General features: G+C 33.5%; 1 protein-coding gene across 1 annotated transcript; it reads right to left on the reverse strand.

The window, feature by feature from the left end:
- Positions 1-5,251: 5,251 nt before the first annotated feature.
- Positions 5,252-13,122, reverse strand: LOC143067424 (large ribosomal subunit protein eL33-like). The gene is made up of 4 exons (XM_076240682.1): positions 12,968-13,122; positions 12,141-12,293; positions 11,106-11,253; positions 5,252-5,299 (listed from the first exon to the last, which is right to left on the reverse strand). Exons 1-4 carry the CDS (start codon positions 13,006-13,008, stop codon positions 5,276-5,278), a joined length of 366 nt encoding a protein of 121 aa, XP_076096797.1. The 5' UTR covers positions 13,009-13,122; the 3' UTR covers positions 5,252-5,275.
- Between the last annotated feature and the right edge of the window lie 139 nt (positions 13,123-13,261).

Genomic DNA, 13,261 nt, shown 5'->3' on the forward strand with positions numbered 1-13,261 from the left:
AACACAACTTGACTTTAAGCTACTTCTTTACAAGCAGAACCAAATACAATAAAAGTCCCAACTATATACTGGCTTCCGAAGCTACACAAAAAACCTTACAAATACAGATTTATTTCATCTTCAAGCCATTGTTTCACTACTAAATTGTCTATTCTGCTTACTAGTAAGTACACTTGGTACAATAAAAAACCTGATAATAAATTGTTCAAATAAGGCCTTTGAAAATAGTGGAATAAATTACTTCTGGAGCGTCAAAAACTCGTTGGAAGTACTTGATAAATTGCATGCATATATTGGTGATTTTGAATCTGTTCAAAGTTTTGATTTTTCTCCCTATATACCACTTTGCCTTTAAATGGGCATTTAAAAAGTCAGAATGCGAGTACATATGTTCAAACTCTTTTAGGTCTTTTTTTAATAGCAATAAACAAAAGAACTATGCAATTGGACATGCTTTGATACTATATATGCGCTTGAATTTTTACTTGATAACATGTTTGTTCGCTTTGGAGATTCCGTATATCGTCAAGTTATTGGAATTCCAATGGGGACTAACTGTGCACCACTGATTGCAGACCTGTTTTTGTATTGTTATGAGTAATAATTTATGACTAGAATTAGCAAAGACCCATCGAAACAACATTTGATACAAAAATTTAACAATACTTTTAGATATTGTCACCATCTTATGGTGTTTATATATCTCAACTTGTATGATTTGCTCGTGTATGTAACAACGTGTTCGATTTTAGCGAGAGAAATTTATGTATTACTGAAAAATTATTACACCAGGGTTTTCGATATCACAAACTAATCAAAGCATTTACTAAATTTTATCAACGGTATAAGGAAATAAATCGTAAATATAACTCAACATGCAGACATATACGTTCAGGTATTTCACATCCAATCTTTTATGGTAATATTCTTTACAATGCATAAACATGTCAGTATTAACCTCAAAAGCTTACAAAACCTTTAAACAGACTTATTAAGAAGGGATACAGTTACGATACTGTTGTCATCGTCATGTCATTAAAGACTGCATATTTTGGCTTTAATATTGATTCTCTTATAGGGTCTTTGCATCGGAACTAAACACATTTATTTAAAAAAAAAACAGTTGTTGGCATAACACGGGTTATGTTCTTCTCATATATTTTATGATAGTATGACACTAAGCCCCTAACGGGAGGGATTGTACCTGATATTCATATGATGAAGACATAATCTTTCAATCAGTTTATTTGAGGTCTGGAGCTGGCATGTCAGTGAACTGCTAGTAGTCTGTTATTTATGTATTATTGTCATTTCTTGAACTGAATTTTATTGTGCGTATTGTTATGCTTTTGCTTTTCTACATAGGCTAGAGATCTCATAAACATGTTTAACCCCACTGTTGCGCCTGTCCCAAGTCAGCAGCCTCTTGCCTTTGTTAGTCTTGTGTGATTTTTAATTTTAGTTTCTTGTGTATAATTCGGAGTTTAGTATGACGTCCATTATCACTGTACTAGTATACATATTTTGTAAGGGGCCAGCTGAAGGACACCTACGGGTGCGGGAGTTTCTCGCTACATTGAAGATCCATTGGTGGCCTTCGGCTGTTGTCTGCTCTATGGTCAGGTTGTTGTCGCTTTGACACATTCCCCATTTCCTTTCTCAATTTTATGGTACCTTTTTAACACATTCATTAAACAAACTAGTAAGTCCCTTAACAAATAAAAAGGCAGGTTCTTTGTATATCATGAAAAAAAGGTAAATAAAAATGAACAGTATGAGTAATGTTATAACATCGTATATTTTTTTTTATTTGATGACAATTTAAATCAAATTGGTATCTAGTAACTTGATCTTTCACTTTATAAACTTTGCCAGCTGTAACATATTTATTATAACTCCTTTTCTAAAATATCCCGTACTGAAAACTGTGCTGTCATTATTCATCACGAGCTAGTGCAGCACATTGTGCCTCTTTTTCGGATAATAGGTCACAACATGACTTCCTATAAAGTTTAAACCGTCCGCAATTTTGCGCCTGTCCCAAGTCAGGAATGGTGTTCAAATCTATGTTCCGCCATCGTAAGCGGCGACTACGATGTTAATGTCGTTACATTACATTATTCAATTGTGACATTATGTTATAAAAAGATCTGCCCTAGATTTAATTTGTTTGACGTGTGTAACATCACATTTGCCATAGATTTGGAACCCGCCAGAGATTTGAGTCCTACATATACAACAGTATTCTTTAAATGGAATTTGATTACCTCCCCTACACTGCTTTTAAATTGTCTCAATTGTTTTTTAACCAGAAAAAACCTGTTTCCCCCCAAATGCAAAATTCTGGAAACTCCCCTTGGAGCAAGAACCCCAAAACGCAATTCCAGCCTTTCCTTTGTAGTATAATTTGAAAGAGATCCATACACAAGTTTAATGTCTGGCAACTAGAAAAATGCTTCTCTTTGGCACCTTATTCCTACATGCTCAGGGAAATTAACCCCAAACTCAATACCAGCCTTACCTTTGTTATATGGAACCTTGTGGTACAATGTCAGAGAGATCCATACAGTAACACAAAAGTTATTGCTCGGATACTAGAAAAATGTTCGTTTTTGGCCCTTCATTCATAGTGTTGTCCCATAACCCTTAAAATAAATCCCAACCTTCTACTTATGGTGTTAAACATAGTGGTACAATTTCAGAGCAATTGAAATACTTATACACAAGTTTGATCCCAAGACTAGATAAATGTTTGTTTTGGGGCCCCCAATTTCTAAACCTTTTGGACCAAAACCCCCATAATCAATCCCAACTTTCCTTTTGTGGTTATAAACATTGCATTAAAATTTTATTGATTTCTATTTACTTACACAAAAGTTAATGTTTAGAAACTGTCTTTGGACGACGCTGATACCAATTTTTTAGCTCATATAAAAACTGTAACCACTGAACCATGATAATAAGGTCAAGGTCATAAGGTACCTGCCAGTTGGATACGTACACCTTACAATCCTTCCATACACTGAATATAGACTTATTGCTTATAGTATTTGAGATTTGGACTTATCTACCAAAACTTAACCTTGTTCACAGATCCATGAAATGAGGTCGAGTTCAAGTGAAAACTGTCTGACGGCTGCAAGGTCCTCAAATACCAAATATAGTTATTCTATTACTCATAATAGAGAAATTAACATTACAAAAAATTGCTTTTTCAAGTAGTCACTGAACTATGGAAATGAGGTCACATATAGAAGGTGGTAACATACAAATCAGTTAGCTGTTAGATGGATACAAAGTTTATATCATCCATTGATAGTCTTTAAGTTATTTGTTGGTTCATTGTCGGTTATATCACATACATTTTTTTGCTAGTTAGCTTTAGGGAGAAATTTATTGCATGATCAATTGACAAATATGAAACTGGCTTATAAAACTTGGTGCACACCAAGGATCCGGAAATTTTTTCACCTAATTTCGGTCATTTTCATACAACTTAAAAGTTGATACCCCTTTTCAAAAGATGATTGCCAAAATCACATTACTGCATGAGACTCATTATGAGTATGCTCATACTCGATCGTCATGTTCGTAGCATCAACAAACTTGTTTCACAGTTGCATCGCATTTACTTCATGATTTGTCCTACCATTTTCCCAAAATCGATCCAGGGCAATTAAGGGAAGGCAGCAGTTTAAAAATAAAATGATTTTAATGACTCAAAACGATAATATTCTCAGTTATTGCTTACGTTTCTTTCGATTCTGAAGTCAAAATTCAAACCGGATGTACTGAGACAATACTAAAACGAACAATTCCGGACTCATTTCCGGGATTTGTTTTGTTTATCCAAATCACAGGAAATCATCGGCTTTTTAATTTTTTATCTTTAATAGTGTAAGAATATTAATTAAAGTAGTTGCACTGGCTTTATTTAGGATGAAATTATTTAAAATTTACGATTTATTGTCTAAATCTGTGGAAGAGAATTTCAAGCATGCGTATTACATAGTAAACAAAGCACGTGTGTTAGAAGTAAAAAAATATTTTTTTCTACAAAATTAAACCAAGTTTTAATTTGATTTTAAATCATAATTGACAATTGTCTGACTTGTTGAGTAATTAAATATTGAAGCCAGTTGGTATGGAATTTTTATTTCTTTATAATAATAGTTTGGAGCTTGTGATTAATTGCCAGGTGTGAATTACAATGAATTAAAAACACAGGTAAAGAGATTAGCAATCATTAGCCAATAGCTCCCCGAGGCATTAATATAGTTGTTAGGAGGGCCCTAAGGATTATAACACTTTATTGAAGTGGCAGTTTAATTACAGGAAGTCGACAACTAAACAAAAATATGTTCAAAATGGCGATTTTGAAAGTCGATCTCAACGAAATGACCGAAATTATTAATGTAGAAAAATAAAATTTGACCTAAATCCCAATTAAAAGTTTAGGACATTATAGTTTCAGTTTAGGACATGACTGGCAAATATGACCGTTTCCGGACCCTTGGTGCACACTTTAATTGGCTTGTCCATTATATGAACCAATCAAAATCTATCCTTTTAATTTTACGTACGTATAATAAAGCTCATTGTTGAAGGCTGTATAGTGACCTATAGTTGATCATTTCTGTGTCATTTGGTTTATTGTGGAGAGTTGTCTCATTTGCAATCATACCATATCTTCTTATTTATATATATAATTCACCCTTCAAAGGAAAATAACTCCATCAAGGGTCAATCAACAATTTTTACCATGATGACTTATCTTCAGATCAAATCAGGCTTTTTACAATTCTCCATTACAGTTTCTGCAAGTTACTAAAAGAATTGAAAATTGTCGTTCAAGGACAATACCTTCTATACAGAGTCAATTGGTAATTCCAGTTATGTGTAGATTTTGAAGATCTCATTTTGATGATCATTTATACTACAATGTATATAAAAGTTTCTCTTTATATCTTTTTTAGTTTTCCCCAAAACCGGTAATATCATTCTTCAGGGGTTACTTGATAATTGTCAATTTTTCTCAAGAAAATTTCTGCCATGATGGTTGGCTGGCATGTCATTGGACACATTTTTAATACAAGATGAGAACACATTTTATAAAAGTAAATGGAAGACAAAGGACACCAAGTGATTAGTAAAAAGAACCCCTATCACATTTAGCATGTAAGATAGGAAATTTGCCACACTATATACAAATATGGAGATCTAACAGAAGGCTTTGCAATTCACATAACAATTTTTTAGTCTTTTTTCTTTTATTTTATACTCTTGATGGATACATCATCTACAAAAAAAAAAAATATCAATATTAAATATCTGAAAATTAATCAAAGGCATATTTGTATCAAACTTAATCACATAGATAATTTAAGGTCTTGGATAGCATAAAAGTCTATAATTCAGGTCACACGCTTAGAAGGAGTTTAATCAAAGAGCAGATTGCTCTGAGGGATATGATTGCCATTGTTTTCATTGACACATGTATACATGTAGCTGGATAATATTATTTTCAAAACTAATTCAACTGCACATGTAAAATGTAATCCACGTAATCTGAATAGTTACAAAATAGCAAATCCTGGTTAAAAGTGTATGAACAATGTACTTAGGCCTATTGTGTTTTATTTTTGTACTATCAATTCCAAGTTTACTTTCCACAGCAGTCACTGAGACTCAGATTGAGAGAAGTATTTCACTTCGTATCTTATCACCTATTTTCCTACGTTAATTCTAGGAGGAACTCCATTCCTCCCTCTTTAAATATTTAATTTCCTTTGGGTCAGTGATCATGACTCCTTTCCGTACACATTCCTCAGTTCAAATTGCGATCGTTTTAAATACAATACGACGTTTATTGACAGAACGAGTTAATTTTTCTCAACGTAATGTTTGATTCAGAATTCACGGAAGTGACTTCCGGAAGGGAGACAACTCGAAACGATAATATGGAAGACTCCATTTCGCCTGAAGGGGTGTTGAAAATAAATCTTAACGATGTGGACTAATTTATTTTATTAAATGATGAATATGATTTAAAATTATACAACAACAATAACCCTCAATAGCAGACATACATAGAAAGGATTCCATGAGTTATAAATTAATCAATCGAGTGGGGAATCCAGAGCAACCATTTAACCTAGTACCCCTTGAAGTCAAGACAAGAGTGCACACACTGAAATGTCTCGCCTTCTTTACTAATCATTGATATTATGTTGATAATCCTAAGTATAAAGCTTTAACAACTGCCACATAAACTTAACATAAACCAAGATAGCTAAACAAAGACAAATGAACCATGAAAATGAGGTCAAGGTCAATTGATCCATGCCAGGCAGACATGTACAGCTAACAATGCTTCCATACAATAAATATAGTTGACCTATTACTTATAGTTTAAGAAAAACAGACCAAAACACAAAAACTTAACACTGTGCAATGAACCGTGAAATTGAGGTCATGGTCAAATAAAACCTGCGGGACTTACATATAGATCATAAAATATTTCCATACACCAAATATAGTTGACCTTTGGCATATAATATTAGATAAAAAGACCAAAACTCAAAAACTTAACTTTGACCACTGAACCATGAAAATGAGGTCAAGGTCAGATGACATCTGCCCGCTAGACATGTACACCTTACAATCATTCCATACAACAAATATAGTAGACTTATTGCACAAAGTATGGGAAAAATAGACCAAAACACAAAAACTTAACTATAACCACTGAACCATGAAAATGAGGTCAAGGTCAGATGACATCTGCCAGTTGGACATGTACACCTAACAGTCCTTCCATACACCGAATATACTAGCCCTATTGCTTATAGTATCTGAGATATGGACTTGACCACCAAAACTTAACCTTGTTCACTGATCCATGAAATGAGGTCGAGGTCAAGTGAAAACTGTCTGACGGGCATGAGGACCTTGCAAGGTACGCACATACCAAATATAGTTATCCTATTACTTATAATAAGAGAGGATTCAACATTACAAAAATTCTGAACTTTTTTTTCAAGTGGTCACTGAACCATGAAAATGAGGTCAACAGGGCTCGACATTAACGCTTGTCCGATTGTCCGGGACAAGTGCACACAGGTGTCGGGCAAGTAGATTCACCATACTACTTGTCCGATGGGACAAGTGAAAAATCAAGGTCAGATAAAAATAGATCAAATTCAAGACTTATACATTCCCAAAAATATGAATGATTGTTTTATTGATCATACTTAATGAAATAATTATTCATTGATTGAACCAGAGACATATAAAACTTGTATAATATGTCTCTGATTTGGAGTGTTGAACATGCTGGCAGCCATTGACCAGGGGGATATAAGTAAGGGGAAAGAAACCAATGTTAATGTACCTTCTTAGTATAAGCTTCCTTGAATTAGGAGCACCTCCATATGGAGTTTTTACCTAAACTTTAAAATATTAAATTAAAGTATGTTTCATTTGATTTTGCTTTTATGCATAACAATACATTAAAAGAGGTTTTATTTGATAAGATCTATGACATGTGATATAAAAATTTAAGATGAAAAAAAAAAAAAAAATATCTAAAAAGGCAGATTTTTTAGTAAAATGTGTATGTACTTCATGATCATATATCAATGTATATACAAATCAAAATAAATTGTAAAAGCTTGTTTTGACATCATCAATAAATTAAAAAGGTTTACTCATATACATGTTCAAGGTGGCCAGGTGTATTTACATCTTTGGTTTAACCCATACCACTACTAAAGAATGAATATGTCCATAGGGGAACATAGTGGTTTGGGAAGAAATGATGATTTAATGATTGACAAATGATAGTGACATTGAGTCAGAGAACACAGTCTTGCAAAAAAACTTTCATTCTGAAATAATGAAATGTATTTTGATGCGGTATTCATATAACATTACAAAATGCTCCTTTTATTAGGTACAATCAAAGCCCAAGTGTTATTATTGCATAAATCATCAATATGTTAGATTTTCAATTATGAATTCGGACAAGCGAGTTAAGAGTTCGGACAAGCTGATTTTCTTGCCACTTGTCCGAAGGGACAAGTTAGAAAAAATGTTAATGTAGAGGCCTGGGTCAAGGACATTGGACATGTGACTGACAGAAACTTCGTAACATGAGGCATCTATATACAAAGTATGAAGCATCCAGGTCTTCCACCTTCTAAAATATAAAGCTTTAAAGGAGTTAGCTAACACCGCCGCCGGATCACTATCCCTATGTCGAGCTTTCTGCAACAAAAGTTGCAGGCTCGACAAAAACTATACGCATGCGCACAATTACCTAAACAAACCCTGTAGTAAGAACATATATTAAACCTAAATGGTTCTCTATTTTTTTTATGGAAGTACAATATCAATTATCAGTTTAATAACGGTGACATATAAGTAAAACTCCACTTCAGTTCTTATATAACAGAAATAGATTTATCTGAATTCAGAGAACTCTCGCATTTTTATCACAACTGGGGAATTCCCTCTGACGTGTTTCTAAATTTATAAAAACACTAAATATTAATACTGCTTGATTCTGATTTTCCGTGTTGTTAAAAACATGCATATAAGTCAAGGGAAATATCAAACATGAAGATTATGAAAAGAATATTATAGGAAAGTTGTTCAATTCCTTTGTTTGTTTTTACCTTTTAAACCAAGACAATCATAAGAATCTGAGATGGTCCTTAATGTTTAGAATAAAATGGTTGACGTGAGGGCATTGTCCTGAGCCACTGGTATAAGTCTACAGATTGCTTGAAAGCAATCGTATCCCAAACTAGAGGCTCTCAAGAGCCTGTGTCGCTCACCTTGGTCTATGTGCATATTAAACAATGGACACAGATAAATTCATGACAAAATTGTGTTTTGGTGATCATGATGTGTTTGTAGATCTTACTTTACTGGACATTCTTCTTGCTACAGTTATCTTTATCTATAATGAACTTGGCCCAGTAATTACAGTGGAAAATATATTCTACAAATTTACAAAAATTTACAAAAATTAATGAAAATTGTTAAAAAATGACTATAAAGGGCAATAACTCCATAAGGGGTAACTTGACAATTTTGGTCATGTTGACTTATTTGTAGATCTTACTTTGCTGAACATTATTGCTGTTTACAGTTTATCTCTATCTATTATAATATTCAAGATAATAACCAAAAACTGCAAAATTTCCTTAAAATTACTAATTCTGGGGCAGCAACCCAACAACAGGGTGTCTGTTTTGTCTGAAAATTTCAGGGCAGATAGATCTTGACCTGATAAACAATTTATCCCTGTCAGATTTGCTCTAAATACTTTGGTTTCAGAGATATAAGCCAAAATCTACATTTTACCCCTATGTTCTATTTTTAGCCATGGCAGCCATTTTGGTTGGTTGGCAGGGTCACGCCACACATTTTTTAAACTAGATACCCCAATGATGATTTTGGCCAAGTTTGGATTAATTTGGCCCAGTAGTTTCAGAGAAAAAGATTTTTGTAAAAGATAACTAAGATTTATGAAAAATGGTTAAAAATTGACTATAAAGGGCAATAACTCTTAAAGGGGTCAACTGACCATTTCAGTCATGCTGACTTATTTGTAAATCTTACTTTTCTGAACATTATTGCTGTTTACAGTTTATCTCTATCTATAATAATATTCAAGATAAATAACCAAAAACAGCAAAATTTCCTTAAAATTACCAATTCAGGGGCAGCAACCCAACAACAGGTTGTCCGATTCATCTGTAAATTTCAGGGCAGATAGATCTTGACCTGATAATCAATTTTACTACATGTCAGATTTGCTCTAAATGCTTTGGTTTTTGAGTTATAAGGCAAAAACTGAATTTTACCCCTATGTTCTATTTTTAGCTGTGGAGGCCATCTTGGTTGGTTGGCCGGGTCACGCCACACATTTTTTAAACTAGATACCCCAATTGTGATTGTGGCCAAGTTTGGTTTAATTTGGACCAGTAGTTTCAGAGAAGAAGATTTTTGTAAAAGATTACAAAGATTTACGAAAAATGGTTAAAAATTGACTATAAAGGGCAATAACTCCTAAAGGGGTCAACTGACCATTTTGGTCATGTTGACTTATTTGTAAATCTTACTTTGCTGAACATTATTGCTGTTTACAGTTTATCTCTATCTATAATAATATTCAAGATAATAACCAAAAACAGCAAAATTTCCTTAAAATTACCATTTCAGGGGCAGCAACCCAACAACAGAATGTCCGATTCACCTGAAAATTTCAGGGCAGATAGATCTTGACCTGATAAACAATTTTACCCCACGTCAGATTTGCTCTAAATGCTTTGATTTTTGAGTTATAAGCCAAAAACTGCATTTTACCCCTATGTTCTATTTTTAGCCATGGCGGCCATCTTGGTTGGTTGGCCGGGTCACGCCACACATTTTTTAAACTAGATACCCCAATGATGATTGTGGCCAAGTTTGGTTTAATTTGGCCCAGTAGTTTCAGAGGAGAAGATTTTTGTAAAAGTTAACGACGACGGATGACGACGGACGCAAAGTGATGGGAAAAGCTCACTTGGCCCTTCGGGCCAGGTGAGCTAAAAACCTGTTCTCTTTGCCCAGAATTCCATATTCCAGATTTGTACACAAATCAAGCTGTTGGTTTCCTCATATGAATTATTTTCCATAAAAGCAACCTTTTATAGCATGCTATCTGGTCTCAGTTTTGCTCATTATTTGTTCGATGGTGGAGGAATGTCACGTTAGCAACCATATCACATCTTTTTACTTCAAAAACATGTGTTTTTGTTTTGTTTTATCATTATTAACAATTAATTCAAACCACAATAAAATATATCTCCCTTCAATCATGTTTAAGCATAATGTCAAATCTCTAGACTTAGTTTCATGGCAATTCTGTCAAACATGTTTGCTTCCATAACTGTAGAAAAGGAAAATCCATTTTTTGCGCAACTAATGTTCTTGATGTTCTTCTCAAGCAAAGATTTAGGATATGCAACCAGATCTCACACAGTTTTTTGAATTTCCCTAAATACAACAATGTAGTTATAACTTAGTTTACAAGACTTAATAAAGGTACCTACCACCCTTATTCTTTTTCCCATGGCAACAGATGGCAGGTTTTTCTTGAACTTTGCCCTCACCATTCCACTGTTTCCATGTGATCTGGTTATTTTTCCCCAGATCACTCTTATACGACTAGCTTTCTCGTGTCCTGGACAGGCTGTTCTCCTGTTAAAACAAAATAGAAGTTATAGAAGAAGAAATGATGTCAGTTTGTATCGGGTATGCTTAAGTTTACTTTATATCTTTATTTGATTAGAATCCCACAAACACATACATGTACACCCTTTCAGATTTGTTGCAAATTTTCACATGACCTAGGTGCTTATAAGAGAATTTATTACAGCATAAGCAAAAATTAACAAATGAAACAGCCAATATAATTTAACAGGGACTAAATTCTACAAAAAGTCCACTGACTCCAGTAATTCCAAAGGGTTTTTAAATCTTTACAGACTTTGGTCCAGTTAATGTTGGGCTTTACTGGACCAACTCATTTAACTGGTCATTTTGTTTTTTTATTCATATAAAAAAGTCTGATACAGGACCAGCTGAACAAATACTTTTACAGGCTAGAACCAATTTGAACTTTCATTAACAAATGTCTGATGGACCTTAGGAATTACTGAGACTTATCTTTGAATTGTTCTACTAGTGTAACTAGAGCATGTAGTGTAAAGTTATGTTTTCATAGAACAGATTAGACAGATATGTGTGATAGAATGCAAATTATAGCATAAAATGATTTAAACTCGTGTTTTGTCATAAATAAGACTTTTTGGTAGGGATTGTTTCACATTTTGTAATGACTGTGCCTTTCAAGCCGACTATAGTGAGGGGTTTGAACATTGTTTATTAAGGTCTTGCTGTGACCCATAGTCGCTAAAATCTGCTTCATTGGCTATCATACCACATCTCCTTTATCTAAAGGAGTAAGGTACTAGTGCAGTATAGCAAAAAATGTAAATCTTCCCGAAATTAAAATTCAGTTACTATTTTTGTTAATTTTGGAATACAGTTGTTCATAATTTTCAACATTCAGGTTCCGAACATACCTTCTGCCTTTGTATACATAAGCACATCTTTTGCCTAGGTAGAATGGTACATCCTTTAGGCTTGTAACACCTTCAATTCTTAGAAGAGCAGTGTTTTCGTGCTGGTTACGTAATCCTCTCTTGTATCCAGTGAAGACAGCTTTGCTGTAAAGTCTAAAATCAGGGATGACAGTAAATTATAGTTATTATAATGACCAGATCATATATATTTCAGAACGAGTCTAAATTGAAAACTACGTTCAAACCTATGATTGCGTTGGATAAAAACTATATATATTTCAGATATTCATGCATACATTTATGTTTATTATTGTATGTAATCCATGAATTTACAACTTAATTTAAAAGTTAATCACTGTTTGGCAATCAATAGAATTTTGAGATTGCTGCATATGCCGTTAAAAACTTTGACTTTAGTGAACATCCTTAGTGCATTAAGATACATAGCCACTTCCTTTATCCTACATAATGACTATGGACGATTATGAAGACACTTGATGAACTTTGATAGTGCAGGGATACATGTGATCCCCTCTATCTGGTAAATGATGTCATAAAAAGTGCAAAATTGATTTATTTCCAGTGATGGACAAAAAAATCAAACGTGGCCCATTTGTTTTTTATACTGGTCAAGTCGGCTGCAATCCTCTTTATAGAGATCTTAAAATATCAGCAGCTCAACACAATGTTCACTGCACTCACTGGACAAAAATGTTCACTTCGTGGCTTTCGGCTGATATTTTACAATATCAATGTGTAAAAAAAATTATAATCTATACAATTTTCATCAGTGCAAAATGGAAGATTATATTTCAATCTATACATACCTTCCTGATTTTTTGGGGGGATTTGGTGCTGCCTCAGACATTTTGGTCAGTCACCTGAAATAACAAATTTCTTTTTACTGTGAAATAAAGATATATGTAGTGCATATCATAACTGAAATACCAATTTAAACTCTGTACTTAGATCATGTAGATACAATAACTTCAGTTTGACAGTTCTATAAAACTATTTAATATTTATAAATATCAAAATATACTCAGATTAAGGATGCATAAATGAGACATAATGATATAAACTAACAAACAAAAGCATGACAGCTTAGTCTTATTTGCTTC

The sequence above is a fragment of the Mytilus galloprovincialis genome, chromosome 3 (genome assembly GCF_965363235.1).
Source record: "Mytilus galloprovincialis chromosome 3, xbMytGall1.hap1.1, whole genome shotgun sequence".
NCBI lineage: Eukaryota > Metazoa > Mollusca > Bivalvia > Mytilida > Mytilidae > Mytilus > Mytilus galloprovincialis.